At 39.5% G+C, this 22,289-nt stretch overlaps 1 protein-coding gene and 1 long non-coding RNA gene across 2 annotated transcripts in view; one reads left to right on the forward strand and one right to left on the reverse strand.

Annotated features, from left to right (window-relative positions):
* On the reverse strand, window positions 1–8,996 carry abhd15a (abhydrolase domain containing 15a). The gene is made up of 3 exons (XM_058080788.2): window positions 8,321–8,996; window positions 3,180–3,532; window positions 1–1,735 (listed from the first exon to the last, which is right to left on the reverse strand). Exons 1-3 carry the CDS (start codon window positions 8,789–8,791, stop codon window positions 1,108–1,110), a joined length of 1,452 nt encoding a protein of 483 aa, XP_057936771.2. The 5' UTR covers window positions 8,792–8,996; the 3' UTR covers window positions 1–1,107.
* Window positions 8,387–22,289, forward strand: part of LOC144899671 (uncharacterized) — a 19,860-nt gene continuing 5,957 nt past the window's right edge. The window contains exons 1-2 of the long non-coding RNA XR_013628005.1: window positions 8,387–8,804; window positions 8,918–9,066. This is a non-coding gene — a long non-coding RNA (uncharacterized LOC144899671). The remainder of the gene's footprint in view (window positions 8,805–8,917; window positions 9,067–22,289) is intronic.

The raw sequence follows: 22,289 nt of genomic DNA on the forward strand, positions 1-22,289 counted from the left end.
ATATTTGTAGAGTAGTATTGAATAACTGTATCAGTAATGAATAACTGATGCTTTTTCATTCATTTAATTCATTCATTCATTCATTTTCTACCGCTTATCGTCATGAGGGTGGCGGGGTCCAGGGGTCCACCCTGTACTGGTCGCCAGCCAATCACAGGGCACATATAGACAAACAACCATTCACACTCACATTCATACCTATGGACAATTTGGAGCATGTTTTTGGAATGTGGGAGGAAATCGGAGTACCCGGAGAAAACCCATGCATGCACGGGGAGAACATGCAAACTCCACACAGAGATGGCCGTGCGTGGAATTGAACTCGGGTCTCCTAGTTGCGTGCTAACCACTCGTCATCGTGCAGCCCAAAGTCTTTAGTATGAATTTTTATTGGGGATTATTGTGCCTGCGGAGAGATCAGGAAAGCCTCACCAAACATTACTTACACGAGTGTAGAAAACTACATATCAATCACAGCATCTTTGAATGCATCTTCTTAATGCCTTGGATTTGTATTTTGTTAATTTTGCCGTTTTTATGCTTGAAAAAATTCATATAGACAAACAACCATTCACACTCACATTCATACCTATGGACAATTTGGAGTCGCCAATTAACCTAGCATGTTTTTGGAATGTGGGAGGAAACCGGAGAACCCGGAGAAAAACCACGCATGCACAGGGAGAACATGCAAACTCCACACAGAGATGGCCGAGTGTGAACCTTTTTCATTCAGTCATATGAAATATTATAGTAGCTGTCAGTGTTGCGGGTCTAAAAGGCATATATAGGGACGGCTGTAATTATTTAATTATGATGTGGAGTCAACCCTTACATTGTGCACTATAGAACATAGTTCTCATTACTGATTTTGCTGATATTATTCATAAGAACTCAAAAAAATTGAAGCGCCTTGCCGAAGCAGCACCTTTTGGACCCGTTATGCCACTGTGTCCTGGAAAAGTCAAAGGCATAGTCCCAGTTTGACTGGTTGCTATTCATTTAGAGGGGGAATTGACACCACACATTCAATGTGAACCCCTCCCAGATCATTACAGTCCCATGCCCGGCCAGAATTCTCATAACAAAAAGTGTCAGTGTCCATCTTCACCGTGTATAGGATCTCTGCCAGTTGTAAATAGCGTGTATATTATGGGAACATGCTGGCACTTGTTTGCATGTACTGACACTACGGTGCCGAAAAACTCTCCCCCCCATGCCAGCCCCGAGACCCCTCCTCCTGGCAGTGAGTTGCTTTGCCCTGTCCTCCGCGGCAATAAAGTCTGTCGTCGCCCTGAAAAATTCAAAAAGAGCTTGGTGGCTCCAGTTGGTGCCATAACTTGCTGTTACACTCTTCGATGCTGGGTCAGGTGCGCCCGTCGAACTTGTCGAGAAACCACAGTGACCGCCTCGGTCTGTTAAAAGGAGGAAAAAATGTGGGTTGCTTTCAAAAAGTTCTCGGGGTACCGTGGATTGAATGTCTCCCCGTATTGGGTCATCTTGAGCGCAGATACTCAGGACAGGAATGGCCACTTCATCTACGTCCCTTAAGGGTTCGTTGCATTCCCAGTAAGCCTCCCAGGAAGCAGAAGAAGTACTGCCGCTCGGCCCGGTTAGAGCCGCTCCACCACAACTGACCCGTGTTTGACAGAAGAGAACTTCTTCCAAGCCACGTAGGGAAGTGGTAGAAAAGAGGTTGTCCGTGTGTACGCTGGCACTCAGCGCCGTCCTGTATCTAAGCACAACATATTCAAACAAACAAAAAGACAAACATAAGAAAAGCAGAAGCTAAATTTAAAGGGGCGGCGTAGGCCTTAAATGTTCAATAGGAAGTGATTGAAGAAGGCACACTCCCGTCACGATGCCTCTCGGAATCGATGACCTGACATGAAGCGGTTGCCACGTCAATGTGATTAGTGCTGAATCGTCTTTTCTTTGTTTGGATTTTCTCATTTTTAGCAGCATTTTGCTACATTCAAGAAATGTCATTTTTGAATGGAAATCAATCATGTTCACTACAAAGGATACAAAATAATATTATTGGAAATTTGGTTTCATCACTCACAAAAAGATAATTTTGTGTGTCGTTTCATCTTTACTGCTATCATCCTCTATTGATTCCCCCCCCAATACATGTCATGTTAGCCTCATCTATTAGGCTTTGTGTTCGCTGTGTGTACTGCTTTCCACTAACATGGCAGTACACACTGTACTAAAAACTCTATTTACTAGGCCAATACTAGATTTGGCCTGACAGGATATTATTACCTTGCCAAGGAGGTAGTGTATAAACGACAGAGCTGATTTTACCTACTAGATTTAAAACCTGTACTTCGACCTTTGCTAGTATTTAAATGTTTTGTTCATAGTAATGGTAATGGTAATGGTTTTATTTCATTTGAACATGCATCAGATTACAATTGAATGCATCACATAATCAGTTCACAGTTCCACATGTCCAAAAGGAGTAGGAAGAAGCAAAGCTTATTAAATCTTACCCCTCCATCTGGTACTTTTACAATCAGTAACTGTTACATTTGTTCACTTCCTGCTTTCCTTAATACAGTTTAAGGTTTTTTTATTTTTATTTTTTTAATAATGCACCTCGTACCAAAGTACAAGGTGATATGACCATACAATGACATAATGCAGGGGTCTCAAACACGCGGCCCGCGGGCCAAATGTGGCCCACAATTTTACATTTGTTCACTTCCTGCTTTCCATAATACAGTTTAAGGTTTTTTTAAATATTTTTTTATTTATTTTTTAATAATATGATAAGCGTAATTGTGAATATGATTTTTTAAAATAATATTTTTAATCATATTTTTTAAAAATATGACCATCCAATGACATAATGGGTACCATAGTAAGTGTCAATATAGTGATATATATAGCACATCATGACTGGTTCAAGACTCTTCATCCTTGTATTTAGCAAACATCAACTGCTTGTATTGTTTCTTGAATTGGCTCATCGTTGTGCATTGTTTGAGTTCCTTACTCAATCCATTCCATAGTTTGATTCCACATACTGAAATGCTATGGCTTTTTAACGTAGTCCTAGCATATAAGTGTTTCAAATTTAGTTCTTCCCTGAGATCATATTCTGCATCTCCTTCTGTTCTAACCAGGGTTGTGAATTTGGACAGTCAACATTTTTTTTGTTGTTGCCATACCTGCTCAAGCTCATCTTCTGATAGAACACCAACGCCCACTGCAGAGGCCGGGAGAGTCCATTCTCAAACCAGCTCTGGCAGCGAAAGATGGGCGAGAGGCAGCCGGCAGCCGTGATGTAGCTGGATGAACCACACTCCCCCAGGTAGGAGAGGAGTAGGCCGGAGCCGGTGCTTTCACTCACTGCATACAATTTGCCAGCAGGCTGCCGATAGCGAATGTAGCGCACGACCTCTCGTAGGTCTGCTGGGTCTCCAAACTGCTGTAGTTTGAGTGTGGTGAGTGCCGTGCCGTTGTGGCTGCGGCGGTTGAGGACTGCAGGGAGGTATCCATGGGAGAGGGCTGTTTGACACAACTGTAGGGCAGATAATGTACAGACGTAAATATTGATGTGTAGTTTGGGCAGATTGTGAACATCTGCACTGTGTATAGTATTAGTATATATATATATGTATATATATATATATATATATACGTATATATACATATTCCCCACCAAAGAAGTTTTGCTTGGTTTTTTCCAACCATTCATTGATTTTCTACCGTTTATCCTCATGAGCGTTGCGGGGGTGCTGGAGCCTATCCCAGCTGTCTTCGGGCAAGAGGCGGGGTACACCCTGGACTGGTGGCCAGCCAATCACAGGGCACATATAGACAAACAACCATTCACACTCACATTCATACCTATGGACAATTTGGAGCATGTTTTTGGAATGTGGGAGAAACCGGAGTACCCGGAGAAAACCCACGCATGCACGGGGAGAACATGCAAACTCCACACAGAGATGGCCGTGGGTGGAATTGAACTCGGGTCTCCTAGCTGCGTGCTAACCACTCGTCATCGTGCAGCCCACAGTTTTTAGTATGAATCTTTATTGGGGATCATTCCCACCCGCAAGGAAAGCCTCACCAAACATTACACAAACATTACTTAAACCAGTGTAGAAAACTACGTATCAATCACAGCATCTTTGAATGCATCTTCTTAATGCCTTGGATATGAATTTTGTTAATTTAGCCATTTTTATGCTTGAAAAAAATCATATAGACAAACAACCATTCACACTCACATTCATACCTATGGACAATTTGGAGTCGCCAATTAACCTAGCATGTTTTTGGAATGTGGGAGGAAACCGGAGTACCCGGAGAAAACCCACACATGCACGGGGAGAACATGCAAACTCCACACAGAGATGGCCGAGGGTGGAATTGAACCCTGGTCTGCTAGCTGTGAGGTCTGCGCGCTAACCACACGACCGCCGTGCAGGCTTTTTCAACCAATCTTGCTCAAATTTGACAAACACATGCTCGGCAATCCACTGAAGGTGTGTATCAATTTTTGTGTGATTTGTCCAAACACCCTAATGTTACAATGGGTGTTTTGTATAGAGCATTGAGCTGTGTGACACAATTTTTAAGTCAATCCGACTTATGCGGTCAAATAGTTTGAGGAATAAGGCTCTTTTCTGTTCCATTATGACTGTGTTCTTGTCAAAAAGCAAAGTCCATTCATGTGCAGTTTTTGTAGAAGAACTTGCATAGAACCCCTTTGGGATGAACGAGAACCGAAACATCAGTGGACTCTGATCTCACATGTTTTAACTTTAATGATTGGACACAAAATCCCACAAAAGTCTTTATCGTCGAGCGTTATGGCGTTTTTGGGTCATGTCGTGTATTATCTTGTCAATTTAAAGCTTATCAGTGAAGACGGGGCTGGTATAAATCCACCTGAAAAGGTCACGTTATATAATAAGCTTGTGGTGCAGATGGTTGTTATTAAATGTACATTTGGGGAAAAAAGACAATGTGTTTTCTGTTACAGTTTAACCGCTCACTAAAATGGGAATGGGAAAAAACAGCTGGCCCCAATAAAAGTCGATGATGATTAGGTGTAGCTGCTTCTAAATGCTCTATTTTATCAGCTTTCATCACATTTCATTGGCCCAAATGTTGAAATATAAAAAGGTCAACCAGCCTCACAGCCACAATCACATTAATTCACCATCAAATTACGTGGATTCACTTATTATTCTCACAGGAATAATGACCACTGTATGTGTTGACAAGATTTCAAGTATCCTTGCTGCTGGCTGAGCATCAGTGATCTGACTGTTTCAGCTCTCGGCTCTTGTGGACAAACTGAAATAAAACGATGACTGCAGCTTCTCTAGTGGTTTGCAGTTTGACTGGCAGCTGAGTGATACATTCCTTTGGGGAAGACTCAAGATTTGTTTCTTTGAGGTATAACATCTTACCGGTGATGTAGAAATACATATGCACATCATACACAACAAAGCATTCCAGTTATTATATAGATTTATACTATTGGTCTTTTTCTTGGACATTATGGAGGTATATTACTATCTTTCCACCTTAATATGTTTCCTCTATATTGCATTATACCTTTTTGCTTGTATGCTGTGATATTTCTGTACTACTTATTAACAACAATTCAACTTCAAGATCAGCAATCCCTTGTTTATCAAGGTTAATTGGTTCCAGACCTGACAGTGATAAGTGAAGTTCCGTGAAGTAGGATTCCTTATTTGTAGTTAGAGCATAAAAATACCTTTTTACAACCATGCGAACATGAACTAACACCTGTATTGTCGCCTTTACAATAATGTTACCCAATATTCATTCATTCATTCATTTTCTGCCGCTTTTTCCTCACGAGGGTCGCGGGGGTGCTGGAGCCTATCCCAGCTGTCTTCGGTCGAGAGGCGGGGTACACCCTGGACTAGTTGCCAGCCAATCACAGGGCACAAACATTACTTACACCAGTGTAGAAAACTACGTATCAATTACAGCATCTTTGAATGCATCTTCTTAATGCCTTGGATTTGTATTTTGTTAATTTTCCCATTTTCATGCTTGAAAAAATTCATATAAACAAACAACCATTCACACTCACATTCATACCGATGGACAATTTAACCTAGCATGTTTTTGGAATGTGGGAGGAAACCGGAGTACCCGGAGAAAACCCACGCATGCACGGGGAGAACATGCAAACTCCACACCTGCCTGCCATTACCCAATATAGTCAACATAATAAAAGTAAATAAGCCATAGATTCATGCTTGTGTGTGTGTTGCTACAAATGTGTTGAGAGGCAAACAGGAAGTGACGTCGGGGTTCAAAGTTGAGTTGAGTTTCGTCAACAGTAGCTCCTGTTTTTATTAGGGATTAATGTTCCTTCCGTCCATCCATTTACTATCCAATGACTTTTGCTCATATTAATGTGCTTATGACTCCAAAAAGCAAACAATATGCTGAATAAGACTACAGCTACTGTAGCTGCAGCAGTGAAACACATTAATGATTTACAGCCTGGAAGATGTAAATTTATGGAAAGCTGGAATATACTGTTTATGAAACAAGCACACACACACACACACACACAGAAATTCTACATTCCCTCCCTATCTGAGGTAGATATAAAAGCCCAAAACATGAGCTATTTTTACATGTTATCCCTGTAACACACACACACACACACACTGTGAAGCTGACCAGTGACAGGGATCATTTTAATTGAAATATTTCCCATTTATTGCCTCATCATAAAACAATGTCCAGCCAAAATGGCCGACAATGTTGTTCTTCCTAGCTGATGACAGTAAATGTCATCAGAATACAAAACCTCCCGTTGTTGCTGAGCACTAATTTGGTGGCATTTGCGGGGAGAACACACGTGCTAAATGGAACAATCTCCAAAGTGTGAGCACCAGGCTGCAACCACTCATGTGATGCAACTTTGTGCTTCACCTTTGAGTGATGTACTTTATTTTTGTAGTCCTTTTTTGAATCTCTTTCCTGTCAAAATATTAGGTAAACCTGCAACAACTAATGGAGGCATGTCAAAAATATTCTAATGGAATATTTTGGAAAAAGAACGGATGAGGTGGTCCAATTAGATACAGTAGTCCTAGCACCTTTTTACAAGGAGATCGGGAAGACCTGGGTTCGATTCTCCACTTGGACATCACTGTGTCCAAAAACATGCTAGGTTAATTAGCGACTCCAAATTGTCCATAGATATGAATGTGGTTTGTCTATATGTGCCCTGCGATTCGCTGGCAACCAGTCCAGGGTGTAACCTCGCCTCTCGCCCAAAGACAGCTGGGATAGGCTCCAGCATATCCACAACCCATGTGAGGATAAGCACCATTGAAAATTGATGGACTTTTTTTTTTTTTTTTACAAGGTATCCAAAGTGCCTCACAGTGAAGTGAACCCATTATTTATTCACTCCTCAGTCACACACACCGGTGGTGGTAAACTATATCTGTAGCCACAGCTGCCTTGGGTTAGTTTAACTGAAACGTGGCTTCCAATTCACACCAATGGCCTCTCTGACTACCACCAAACATTTATTCACATTTATACACCAGTGTGACCAGCAGTGGAGGGTAGAAGGAGGAAAAATCGGACGACCTAATCTACTGTTGATATTTGTTTTGAATTGGTTTTAATGTTGGCTTGTTAGCTTCCTGTTAGAAGACCATCCATCTATTTTCTATACCAGTTATCCTCACTGGGGTGCAAGAGGTATGCTGAAGCCTATCCCAGCTGGCTTCGGCGACAGGTGGGGTACACCCTGGACTGGTCGACAGCCAATCACAGAGCACATATATTCATTCATTCATTCATTTTCTACCGCTTATCCTGACGAGGGTCACGGGGGTGCTGGAGCCTATCCCAGCTGACTTCAGCGACAGGTGGGGTACACCCTAAACTGGTCCACAGCCAATCACAGAGCACATATATATTACAAAAAAAACATTCCCACTAACATTCATACCTATGGACAATTTGGAGTCGCTAATTAACCTAGAATGTTTTTGGAATGTGGGAGGAAACCGGAATACCCGGAGAAAACCCATGCATGCACAAGGAGAACATGCAAACTCCACACAGACATGAGGGTGGAATCAAACTCTGGTCTCCTAGCTGTGTGGCCCGAGTGCTAACCACTCGACATTGCATTTAGTAAACGTTCTGAAAGATAATATGATATTTTAATGTGCTAGCAATGTGAATCATAGCCAAAATAGCTGTGATACAAAACAATAATAAACAGATTGCTAATCTGACTGTCAATCAAACAGATAGAGTTGATGGATTGGATTACCTCCACAACATTCCTGGTGATCTTCCCAAAAGAATTGGGAATGATGAGTAGAACCGGGCTGGTGGAGTGACTGGAGGTCCTGCGTCTCTTCTGGTACCGAGGAAAAGCCCAGTCCAAGGCAACCAGTCCATCATCGCTCAGCTGTAGATGGTCCCTCACAAAATGAACATTGCTATCGTACCACCAGAAAGCCTCGTAGAAGCTCTGGAGGACACCGCTGGCTCGCCACGTCCATCCCACACACGGAGAGTAGTTGGTGAAAGCGGTGCAGGTCCTCAGCAGGTACTTGGCCAGGGCGGAAGGTTTACAGATGAGCTCCACGCTGCGAGTCTCGGTGCAGTTTTTCCCAGGAGCGTTCGAACCTCTTTGAGGAGTACTTGTCGGCTTCGTTATGCCGGAAGAAACTTTGGAATTGCACCATACTGTGGTCACTAGGACCGCTACGGAAAGGACCACAAGCCATTCCAGCATTGTACGGATTGTGGTACGTAATTTACACTAAATTGTCCTACAGCGGGGCTGCTGTGCGTAAAATCACACCTCAAAACTGCTTTTAATTCTCCCGTAACATCCCTTTATTTCTCCTGCGTGTGGAAGAGTGGAGATCCTTCCATGTCTGAGCTCCACCGCAGACTAGCACCCTCACAGCTGGGAGTGCAACATACAGAAATGTCTTCTAATGCTGGAGTGAAGAAACGCCTCCTGTCAAGCCCAACCCCCACACCCCCACACCCTGTGATGAGCAGGTATGGTACTATTAGATAGGAGACTAACAAATAATAATAATAATAATAATAATAATAATAATAATATAATTCGAGTACCACACAAAGATGGAAGTACACAGAACTGACTAATAATCCAATCAATGAACTAACAAACTAAATGAAATAAAATATAAATATAAATACAATGGAGAAGAAACATTCTACTGATATTCAACATTGGCCACTAGGTGTCAGTAATTGCTCAGTGAGACAGGCCCTAGACTCGTCGTTATAAGGTTCCCAAGGGAAGGCATTTACTGTGACACTGCTCAAGCATTTATGTCTTAAATGGCTTATTTGCTATTATTTTGTCTACTATATTGGGTAATGGTAATGGTAATGGTAATGGTAATGGTAATGGTAATGGTAATGGTAATGGTAATGGTAATGGTAATGGTTTTATTTCATTTGAACATGCATCAGATTACAATTGAATGCATCACATAATCAGTTCACAGTTCCACATGTCCAAAAGCAGTAGGAAGAAGCAAAGCTTATTAAATCCTACCCCTTCATCTGGTACTTTTACAATGAGTAACTGTTACATTTGTTCACTTCCTGCTTTCCTAATATCCTAATTTTTTTTAAATTTTATTTTATTTTATTTTTGTCCCGTACCGAAGTACGAGGTGCATACTGTGCATTGTTTGAGTTCCTTACTCAATGCATTCCATAGTTTGATTCCACATACTGAAATGCTATGGCTTTTTAATGTAGTCCTAGCATATAAGTGTTTCATATAAATGTAGTTCTTCCCTGAGATCATATTTCTCCTCTCTTGTAGAGAAGTATTGGATGACATTTTTAGGTAATTGGTTATTTTTAGCCTTATGCATTATTTTAGCTGTTTGAAGATGAACTATATCAGCAAGTTGAAGTATTTGTAGTTTTAGAAATAAGGAGTTAGTATGTTCTCTGTAGGCGGCATTATGAATTATCCTCACTGACCTTTTTTGCAGGACATTTAGCGAGTGAAGATTGCATTTATAGTTATTACCCCATATTTCCACACAATAAGTAAGATATGGTAGAACCAGAGAGCAAGGCATTACTGCCTGTCGCATCTCCGACAGTGCCAGTGGGTCGGCTGGCCAGGTAGCTCAGTGAAGGAGCAGACTTTTGGGGGGGAAATGACATCATAACATAACGGTCATGTTAGGTGAATATTATAATTGGTGACACATTTTACTCAACGCACTCAATGAAAGTATTTTGAGGTCAACAAGCTAAAGTCAGAGTCACGTCCCAAGTCAGTGAAGTCTAAGTCCTGTCAATAAGGGATATGTAAATGATTCACCTGGTGCATGAAAAATGGGAAGAAATCATGACTTTGCTGTCATTGACCCTGCATGACACACACAAGTCATGCAGGGGTCATAGACATACAATAACATAGAACATAGAATAATATCTCTGTTCAAAATTACAAACCTCTGTTAAGCAATTAAGTCTGTAAAATTAAATAATTAAAAAAAATGTTAATTATAATGATGAAAATGGTAATATTAATGATGATTATAATGATGGTAATAATGATTATAACAATAATGATAATGATAATAATATTACAATGATAATAATAACAGGGGGAAAAACGACAGTGGCATGAATATGATTATATCTTGCAAAAAGGGGTAGGTATTTATAAGCTTTTGCTTCAGCCTACTCCTTTTGGGCTTGTTATCAGATAGTTGAATACTAATGTCAATAATGGAAAGTTATATTTTGATTGATGTAAGAAATGCACTGTAATGTTTCATATATTTGACCAAATAAAGGAAAAAAAATAAAGGGAAAAAAAAGACACTGCGGAAGGAAACATTTGGTGAAGTAGAAAATAACACAATAAATCCATAATACATGAATGATTTAGTTCAATTACAGCATGGTTCATGGTTATTTTTAATACAGATATTTTCACAAATATAATAGGGAATAAGTCCTTGGACACAGGAGGATATTGAAACTGCATAACTATACTTCATCTTGTATTATAATAGAAAATGTTTCATCCTTTGCAAAGCTCATGTCAACAGCAGCACTGCTCTGATGGTTCACTATGTTGTCCCCCCCCCTCCCTTCCCTTCACTCCCCTGGCCTTGTCGCCATGGCACTGCCCCACAAGCTTTGTCAACAAGGCAAACGGGAACTGTGCCATGGCTTTACACAAATTATTGCAATTCAGGGGAACAATATGTTGACTCACATACTAGTTTGGGAGTGACTATCTGGAATGAAGCGGTTGTATCCGCTTATGTGGATTAATATTAAGTGCAACCAATGAGGATTTTTTTTAATTGAACGCACCCTTATTCTAAATTTAGAACATAAATGTCCTTTTCTTCTGCTAATGCCACCTAGATAACCAACGCACGCCTGTGAGATAACAATCAAGCTCACTGCTCTGTGCTGCAAAAGTCAACATCAGCTAATGACATCATGTTTGCGCCTCCGGGCGCATGAACATTTCAGCACAAAACCACTTCCTGCCTCATTAAACTTCCTGTCAGGTATACTCGGTATAATAAACATTTGAAATGAGAAGTAAAACCCACAAGTGAAACTCTTGAATATGTTAATGGTGCTTAAGTGTCTAAAACAAGCAGCCAGATCTGAATCTTGGTATGAGTAACAGCCTTGCAGCATTTCCAGTCTTGCGACAATGAATATTGATTTGGTGGACATGTTTATCTAAAAACTGCTTGTGATGAAGGCGCTAAGGTCGGATGGGATAGAAAAGACTCAATAATACATCTGAACATGCCTCAAGACTGTTTCTTATCTCTATTAAAACCATCAGGAAAGCTAATCTCAACAATAACAACACAATATGCCGCTCCTACAGACTGTATAGTATGTTCACACTGTGCTTATCAGATATTTTATTAAAATAAGATGATGAAACGGGTGGCACGGCGGTCGAGTGGTTAGCGCGCAGACCTCACAGCTAGGAGACCAGGGTTCAATTCCACCCTCGGCCATCTCTGTGTGGAGTTTGCATGTTCTCCCCGTGCATGCGTGGGTTTTCTCCGGGTACTCCGGTTTCCTCCCACATTCCAAAAACATGCTAGGTTAATTGGCGACTCCAAATTGTCCATAGGTATGAATGTGAGTGTGAATGGTTGTTTGTCTATATGTGCCCTGTGATTGGCCTCTCGCCCGAAGACAGCACCCCCGCGACCCTCGTGAGGAAAAGCGGTTGAAAATGAATGAATGAATGAAGATGATGAAACACAGCAAAAACACATGAAAAACAGGGTGATGAAAATATAAAATACAAGAAATAATCATATATTTTCCCTCTGAATCTTCTCTTCATTGTAAGCCGCCATATTTTTAAACAGCATGTTGGTCTTCATGCCATATATAACACAAAATACACATGCTAACACAGACTGGTAATGTACAGTCACAGAAAAACAGCCTCAAAAAGAGATTCTCTTAGATCCTTGATGAAGTCATAAACTACTTATATCAAAGTACTACATGATGATAATGCTGTTCTTTATCCATTCATTTTCCTGTTGGAAAATGTTGGTGCTGGAGCCTATCCCAGCTGTCTTCGTGCAAGAGGCGGGGTACACCCTGGACTGGTCGCCAGCCAATCACAGCGCACATAGTATAGACAAACAACCATTCACACTCACATTCATACCTATGGACAATTTGGAGTCGCCAATTAATCTAGCATGTTTTTGGAATGTGGGAGGAAACCGGAGTACCCGGAGAACATGCAAACTCCACACAGAGATGAGTAGGTGGAATCGAACTACGGTCTCCTAGCTGTGCACCACTCGACCGCCGTGCAGTCTTGTGCTGTTCCTAAGGAGGCTAAAAACCCGATGGAAGAAAATAGAAGACTCCACAAAAGTGATACTTGGTTTGTTTACATACTTTTGCTATTTAGGCTAAAATAAACAGCAGGTTGAATCACTTAAATGTGGCAATAAAATGGCTTATGACAGGCCAAACAAGGGACACTAAGAGGGTCTTTACTGGCTTTTATGATGGTTAGAGAGTTGTTTAGAGAGTGAGGGGAAACCTTGCAGTGCCGTCTCTTACAAGCCTGCAGGTGAAATTTGTATTATGATGCATTAAACAAAGTAAATATTTCAAAAATAGCATTCCAACAATGTAAAGGTTGCTTTGTTTTGTCTTTGATTACATTTGTTTTGCTTGCATGATAAATGATACGAGGGATCACATCTGAGTTGAAACATTAGTGTCCCATTAAAAAGACATTTGCAGCATGCATTGTTTGTCAAATCTGTTAGCTCCTGTCAATACGGAATATGCAATTAACTGTCTGTTTATGCTGGCCTGCGTCCAATTCCAACTGCGATTCTGTAGTGTATCCAAGCTGCTTTGTTTCTCTGTTTCATGGATGGGTTACTCTCTTTCAGTTAGCAATGCTGATGCAGCTTGCTGATTACGTGTGTTTTCATAGGCTTGCGTGTGCATGAGTGCACAGCATTTCTGAGCTTGCAAACAGTATGTACAGTAAGAGCTTCGTCAGAAAATGAAATTATTTTATGTGTTGAGGCTCGAGTGGCATTGATGGCAATTTTTATGTACAGATAGAGATAGATAGATAGACTTTCTTTATTGTCATTGCACGATAACACAGCAGTGAAATTGCCAACGAAATGTCATTGCCTGGCTCCGGTATAATAATCCATCCATCCATTTTCCTCCGCTTATCCGGGTCCGGGTTGCGGGGGCAGCAGTCTTAGTAGGGAAGCCCAGACTTCCCGGTCCCCGGCCACCTCCTCCAGCTCCAACAGGAGGACACCAAGGCGTTCCCAGGCCAGCTGTGAGACATAATCCCTCCAGCGTGTCCTGGGTCTGCCCCAGGGCCTTTTCCCGGCTGGGCATGCCCAGAACACCTCACCAGGGAGGCGTCCGGGAGGCATCCAGACTAGATGCCCGAGCCACCTCAACTGACTCCTCCCGTATAATAATAAATAATAATAATAATAATGTGGTGAATAAATAGATGACATCAAATATGAACAACGTACAGCGTAAACAGTAAATTGCACAAAAAAATTTAATAATTTTGAATAAATAATAATAATTTTAAGTTTTGCACGTGCAGAGATACAGTGATGAGATCCTGATGTCCATTGTTTTGCCATTCATATGACCATCGCCTCATGTTGCAGCGTGATGATGTGTGTCCTCTTCTGGCGTGGCGACTTCACTTCCTGTCCACCCCTCACTCAGGTCCCATTGAGGGGAAAAAAATTATAACACACATGATTTCTAAGTAAGTAATCCAACTTCACAGCAATTCAACCTATGCCACACTTGTATGGTGGATGCATGATCAATTATCATTCATTATCAATCATTATCATTATCAATTAGGGATGCTCACTAACAGATTTAGAAGAGATTTGTGACAAAACAATATTTTTGTGTAATATACACCATTTGCTCAGTTTTACATGTACAGTTACAGCACACACACACATCACTGTTAAGTGAATTAACAGCTCTTTCTATGATAACATCTTTCCACATCTCTGACTTCTAATCATCTATCTTTAGAAGAGAGGAAGTTGCTGGCCAGCTAGACCCATTACTACACTACAGAAAGCACACAAGTTAGAATAGGACAAACTGAAATAACTTTAAAGACACAAAGTCAGCATACCTCTATTTTGGTTTATGCTAAGAATTTAATAGGTGATTTCTACAAATGGTTGATGCATCATCTTTGCATGAATGAGACTCACAAGGGTTTGTTTGTATGTTATGATTTGAACAAAGGGTATGAAGTTATGTGCTGGTTGTTGAATCTTGTGTGTCAAAGCAGGATATTTTAGCAGAAGCGAATGGTGGGGAAAAACTAACAATATATTCACTTTACATATAGTAGATATAGATATATACAGGGGATATGAAGAAGGAAGAATAGTTCCTACTAGTTTAGTGTTGGCATCAGTTACCTTCACATTACCATTCATGTGTTATTTTAATTCAATGTGTTATTAATTGTAGATCAGGGATCCCCAACCACTGGTCCGCAGTACACTTTCAGAAGCAGTGACTTTAAAAAAAGCTACATGCATAATGAATACATATTCGTTCATTCATCCATTCATTCATTTTCTACCGCTTATCCTCATGAGGGACGCGGGGGAGCTGGAGCCTATCCCAGCTGTCTTCTTACACCCTGGACTGGTGGCCAGCCAATCACAAGGCACATATAGACAAACAACCATTCACACTCACATTCATACCTATGGACAATTTGGAGTCACCAATTAACCTACCATGTTTTTGGAATGTGGGAGGAAACCGGAGTACCCGGAGAAAACCCACGCATGCACGGGAAAACATGCAAACTCCACACAGAGATGGCCGAGGGTGGAATTGAACCCTGGTCTCCTAGCTGTGAGGTCTGCGTGCTAACCACTCGTCCACTGTGCCGCCAATATTATATCGTATTATATTATATTATATTATATTATATTATATTATATTATATTATATTATATTATATTATATTATATTATATTATATTATATTATATTATATTATATTATATTATATTATATTATATTATATTATATTATATTTATTGTTATTATTTTTTGTTATTATATCATTTCATATTATATTATGGGAAAATAATTACGTCGTTATTCCCAACATGAAAGTCTAACTTTGCCTGCTTTGCCTCTGATCATGATCTATGGTAAAAATGGTGTTGAAATGCAAACAAATTAGAGTGTGCCAGATTGTTTCTTTTTTCCAGTGTTTTTTTTTATGTAAAGCAACACTTTTTTCATTGTAAATAGTGTAGCTGTAAAAATTTTTTAATGAAGTTTAAAAACCATAAAAACTATAAACAATATTTTCCAAGCCTTTCAAGAATTGTATATTTTGTCGAAAAAATATGAAGGCTGCTTCCATAACAAAAGCCCATCATGCTGGTTATGAGTGGCCTTTAAAAAAACATGTCCTAAACAACCTCAAATTGCACTTGAGTGTGTGATGGCCTATCTGTGAATCAGTTGCTTACTGTGGTAATATGATGTGGTTTGTCTCCAGGGACATAAACACTAAATACACAAGCATGCACATTACTGTACAGTGGATGATAGTTGATACCCGAAAGCTCAGCCCGGTGATATTATGAGAACAAACAGGAAGAATCCAGTCTGATCTTGTTTGTTTACAATGGAAAGCCAGTAAAGGTTATGAATAATAACATGCTGGCTCAAAATATCAGCTTCATCTGACACCTCGTGTGCTTATATTGTACAAAACACATGAATATAGTCGAAACAGCAGATGAGGTCACAATGAAACTTGAGAAAATAACAAACATTCATGACCTTAATCTCGCATAAACTGGACTTCATATGATATTGTCACTTTTTTCCTTTGTTGATGTTGATGTTATCACATGCTCAAATTCCTTATTAGAATAAGTATCTTTTCATATTACATGTGTGCTTTGTAAAGTCTTTGTGGATCAAATTATAATAATACTTTGTTGCCGTTTTAGTGGAACAGATCCGGATGTTATCAGGAATGAAATGCCACATGGGATGAATGCCATTGTTTTGCAAAGAGTAGAGACAAAAATACACTTTCCTGTTTAATTCAAGTGTCTTCATCCGACAAATGTAATGTAAGGAAACATATTTTTTTATCTGTATCCTGCAAACAGCTTTGTCATAAAAAAAAACAAAACAAGCAAACTTTATCTTGTTGCCAACTGGACCTCAGGTTAATTAGTAGCGCACAAGTCAAGGTAATGAGGTGGAATGGGGCGACAGTTCACTAAGAGCTACACTCGCCACAGGCAATAACCCAGACATCCTTTCTCCTGCTCCTGCTCAAAACAACACGATAAGGCCATGTAATTAGGCGGATAGATGGGCTTAGTATGTAGGGAACATAGATTGTAAAAGCTAATGGAGTCACTGCACTGGCATCCATTAGCGGGCTTGTCATCGGTGCAGTATAATATGAAAAAAAAATGGTCTTAGTAAAATACTACATAAGGTAGAACAGGAATCCAGTGGCTCCTTGGCGATGTGGTGCGATTACATTGAATATTATCATGCTTAGATAAACATGTTAACTTTTAAACTGCTCCATTTTCATCCTTGACAGTGTGTACATGCCAAACCTCTTGACCTGTCCAAGGTGTACCTCAGATCTCATACGAAGTAACAGGAAAAAACAATAGAAGGTACTCGGGTTTGCCTTTCAGGTGCTTAAAGTATCTGAATGAGATTTAATTACTATCCCAAGGCAGTATTGGAAGCAGGTGAAGAGCATTAAGGCACTCAAGGGAGGAGAACAATTCCATCTGCAGCTGAAATAGCAATTAGAGCCTGTGAGTCACTGCCACCTGCCATATGACTGATAAAACATGTCTTTGTGCATACAGTATGTGAAGGGAAGGCTTTGGGATACACACAGCATGGTAAATATTTTATATATATTTTATATAAGTAAAGTAAATAAATTGCTAATAGCTTAATGTTATTTTTGACTTCTGCTTTTAAATTGTGATATATACAGTTTAAAATGAGACTAGTGGCATTTTTTTAAAAATAGAAAAACATCACACAAAAAAGACAATATTGTCCTGTAGCGCCCTCTGTTGGGCAACAACTGCTACACCAGATCATATGATGTTATAGGGAGTTATGATTTATTTTTCAAAAAAATTACTTATCCTTTTAAATAAAAAAAATAGTCATAATTTTGATTGTTACTTTAAGGACATACTTCTGAATAAATAAACTCTAGTATTTAATGTAATTGTGGCTCTATTTGCTCTGTTTGATCTCGAGGTGTACGTTCCCCTTTAAGACAGCAGGCGGCAGCATTACAACAAAAGACATTGGCGCGCTTTTTAATATCTTTGATGAGGTCTACTTAAAGAAAAACTGCCCTTAAAAAAGAATTACCCATTATCCACAATCCTTGACATGAACACATTTGTCTTTCTTTCATCTCTCTTTTTTATATAAGCTGATAAAAAACATATTAACCAAGCTACAATGACATTTTTATTATCATTATGAGCATTGTTAAGTCGATGGAACTACCTTACTGCTGCATTAACACACTTGCTAACTACTAGCTAGCACCACAGACTCGCCCTGTAGTTTGGAAAAGTTAACGTACATACATCTCATCAATCAATTAAGGACCAAACAAATGTGACAGACATTGCAATATGTAGTCGTCAATATGCTAGTTTGCGTAACATTTATTGAAAGATGGATTTATTAGTCATGACACACCATGTACATATCAAGGGCAGCATAATAATATATAAAGAAAATGGAGAAAATTGAGGCTCACTGGTTTGGTTTGCCTGCTATAAATCAATGTTAAGGTCCCATAAACATCTAATACTTTGTTTTTTATTAAATAATGAGTGTCTACTGTGCTATGATGCTTTGTGGTAGGAACACACTCCCATAAATGAATGAAAAACTCAATTTGTTAATTAAATACAGTATGTGTGCAGCTACACAGAGTGAGGATAACACTTTTTACACCTCATTATGTCTCCCATGTAAGGCAGGAAGTATGCCAAGGAAGCCAAAAGCCATCACCATGGAAGTGAAAGTAAACATAAATCCACCCAAAAATATTGGCAGCACTTTTGGTCTTAATTGCTCGAGTGTCGCACCCATCATTAAGGATAATGATGTATCCATGAAGGCCTCCAACCACCAGGAAACTTTCAGGAGCAATACTTAAAAAAGTTTTTAAAAAAACAAACTTGTTTGTAAACAACTACAACATATTTTATCTAAATTCATATTAATTTTGGAAATCTGGCTCATTATTTCATCGAAATGTCAAAGTTATTGCGTGTTTTTATTATTTTGTATCATTGTGTTTCGGGGAACAACAGCCCGTCCCACTTTGTTCATGGGCCTTGAATGTACCATAGTTGCACGTGCTAACGCTGCTCTACTATACTGTATTTTTCCCGTTTTTCTCTAGTTTGCTCCCAAATGCTGATATTATGTAGGAATGCATAAAGGTAATGTTGTTCCTGGCTTAATTTTACACCATGTATGATTTATTACCGTATTATATATGTCTTTCATGTGTTCTATGTACAGCGTGAGTGATTTACTTACTTTCATAATCTTGCTATATTGGAGTTTATCGCCGCAATGCTTCATTTAGTGTAGTATTAATGTTAACCCTTAGATGGCAGCATTTTGCTGAGCCCCTGGTGAGTAATAAGAGCTGAAATAAGCAGAAACCCTACAAATGATGGAAGAATGTATGTGCCTTTAAAATTCGACCTTGACCATTTAAATTGTGTTAGGTTTTTAACACATTTTTGTGTGCCTATCCCAATAATATCTTAGAAGTCATCATTGTCGACCTTCTAGTTTGGACACTGCTCTTGTTAATTTTTCATTACTATTCTTTATTATCAATTTATTCCAAATGTTCTACTGTAATTTAATTATTCATCCATTTTCTACACTGTTTATCCTCATTACCGTGTGATGTTCCTTCATTTAACTTGTTAAGCATGTCTGAAACATACATATAAACCATACTATATCGTACTTATTAGTGCAAAAATTCATAATATACTGGATGAGAACCAGAGCACCTTTAAAAAGGATACACATAATGTCTGACCATTACAGTGACATTGCCATCAATACACACACACACACACACACACACAAACACAGAGGTCTGGTTCTATTGAGGTCTGTTCCCATTTCTGACAGCTGCATGCATCACTGGGTGGTTTGTCTGAGCCAATCAGCTGCTGGCTCACTGGATGTTTCCTTATACTGCAGCAGGAGAGAGGAAAAAAAGCATACACAAATGAATGAAATGGGTGGGTGGGTGATGTGTGTGGGGGGGGGGGCATGCAAAGTGTCATCCAGACAGAGGAGGAAAGGGAGATCAGACCACTTACCACTATGACGTGAATTTGTTAACTGTACGACAAAGAGGAGAGCTGTGTCACGCTGGATTGGCCAATCGGGTGCTGAGAAATTGGGCCACTTATGACATCAATGCTGGCATCGGATGAGAGTTGCCCGCATGAGGGAGCTTTCCAATGAGAGAACAGACGGAGAGAGCATAATGTAATGGTCGACTCAACAAAAACAGAAATAAAAATACAACTACTAGAGTTCTTTCTTTAGTCACAATTTCACCTCATGTTTTTATAATAATTAGAAAATGAAGATAGAGATACCCAAGCGGAGATTCAAACAATTTTTTCCATCATAAAATATTTTATCTTTCCATCGTTAGACCACAGATGGCGACTCTAAAGGCCACAATGTTTAATCAATACAAAAGAACCATGACAAACAATATCAGAGTAATGGCTGAAAGCAAGGCCGTGCATAGAATGGACTAACATGATTAGAGTACATATGAAGTCTACGTCTATATCCACCATGAAAAATTACATTTTTGTGTTAGTCGAGATGTAAACAAGCGAGACTCCAGATATTATATACATTTTGAAGTGATTGTGGAAGCGTATGCACATGTTTTAGGCCAGGGGTCTCAAACTCACTTTACTTGGGGGCCACTGGAGCTAGGCAGGTTTTCCCCCCCAAATAAAAAATTTATTAACAACAAAAAAATTTAAAAACTTCGCTTTGGTTCCAATTTTCTACAAGAAAAGCTCTGATAAAACATTCCACTGTTCTCAAATATCTTGCTTTTTATTTTTCTACACAAAATAAGATGAAAAATAAATAAACAAATCAAGAATAAAGAAAATCAATCAATCAGTAATAAATAAATAAATATAATAATAATAATAATAAAACGGCAAATAATAAAAACTCAAGAAACCACATATAGTTGGTGAGTAGACAAATTATTTTTTCACATTAAAATGAACAAAGCATTATTAGAGCCCTGTAGACATGACAAAACACGACTATAGTCACATTTATACTCTTTTTATTTACAACATATTGCGCAACTGCAGGGTCTTGAGACACATGCTAACTCGCAAACTAGAGAGCTAGCGACCTAAACGGTATCCTTCAAGTTATTTCCTTTAAACTTAAATAGCCAAACACTTACCACTTCCACACGGATAGGGAGGATAACTATTAACAGTTATTTAACCTTTAACATGAACATTAATCAAACGTAATAATTTTTTCTGGGTACATGATACCATACAGCATCCATATCAAACTTGCGCGGGCCGCACTAACATTAAACTTTCATATCAAGGCGGGGGCCTCAAACTAGTGTCCTGCGGGCCACATTTGGCCGAGTTAAGCCCCTCATAATGACCGCTGAGCTCCAAGAATGTACTTTATGCAAGTCTGCATGCAATGCAACAACTCAGGATCCATGAAGCCGTGCATATACATCATTCATGCACATCAATGGACATCAAGAATGGCATCTATATTTTGCTCTGCTTTCTATCTGAATTAGAATTTAGAATTCAGAAAACAGCAAACAATTCCATTGAGTGGGATCCGGATCGGAAAGTTGGAGCTTGATGTCGACAGGTGCATTGGTGTGCTGGACCAGCTCAAATGAGTTTACTCCGTAGGGTGACTGGATTTACCCTAGCAGTGAAGAACTCAGTCATCTGGGAGTAGCTCAGATTAGAACCTCTGCTCCTTCACATCCAGAGGAGCCAGAGGTGGCTCAAGCATCTAGTCCAGAAGCCTCCCTGGCGATGTGTTCTGGGCACATCCAACGAAGAGAAGTCCCCGGGGAAGACCTAGGACACACTGGAGAGATTATAGTATAATACATACTGTATTAATCACAATTGAATCATGCCCCGAGGGATACACTGTGGCTGTCTACTACCATGCATTTTTATTTTTCATATTTCTTCAAAAACACTGTGAAGATGTTGATAGTTTCACAGCAATATTAGCATCTATTGCACAAAGGGGGAATGTGGTCAGACCAAAGCTTCAGTTGAGGCGTAAAAACATCCTGCCAAAGGCTTCGTGAGAAACAACAATGGTCAAGATTCACATACTTGTGCCTGGGAATAATGACAAATGACTTGATGACCGGCTGCTGTTAGCAGAAGGAGTGAGAATTTGGAATTACATTTATGCCTTCTTTATCGCAGTTAATTGGATGCAGACCCCATTGTGATGAGTGTATTTCTGTGAAATTGAATATTTTCGTAGTTAGAGTATATAATACTTGTTTACGACGTTCTA

The sequence above is a fragment of the Doryrhamphus excisus genome, linkage group LG8 (assembly GCF_037039965.1).
Source record: "Doryrhamphus excisus strain RoL-2023G ecotype Guam linkage group LG8, RoL_Dexc_Guam_v1.1, whole genome shotgun sequence".
Classification (NCBI taxonomy): domain Eukaryota; kingdom Metazoa; phylum Chordata; class Actinopteri; order Syngnathiformes; family Syngnathidae; genus Doryrhamphus; species Doryrhamphus excisus.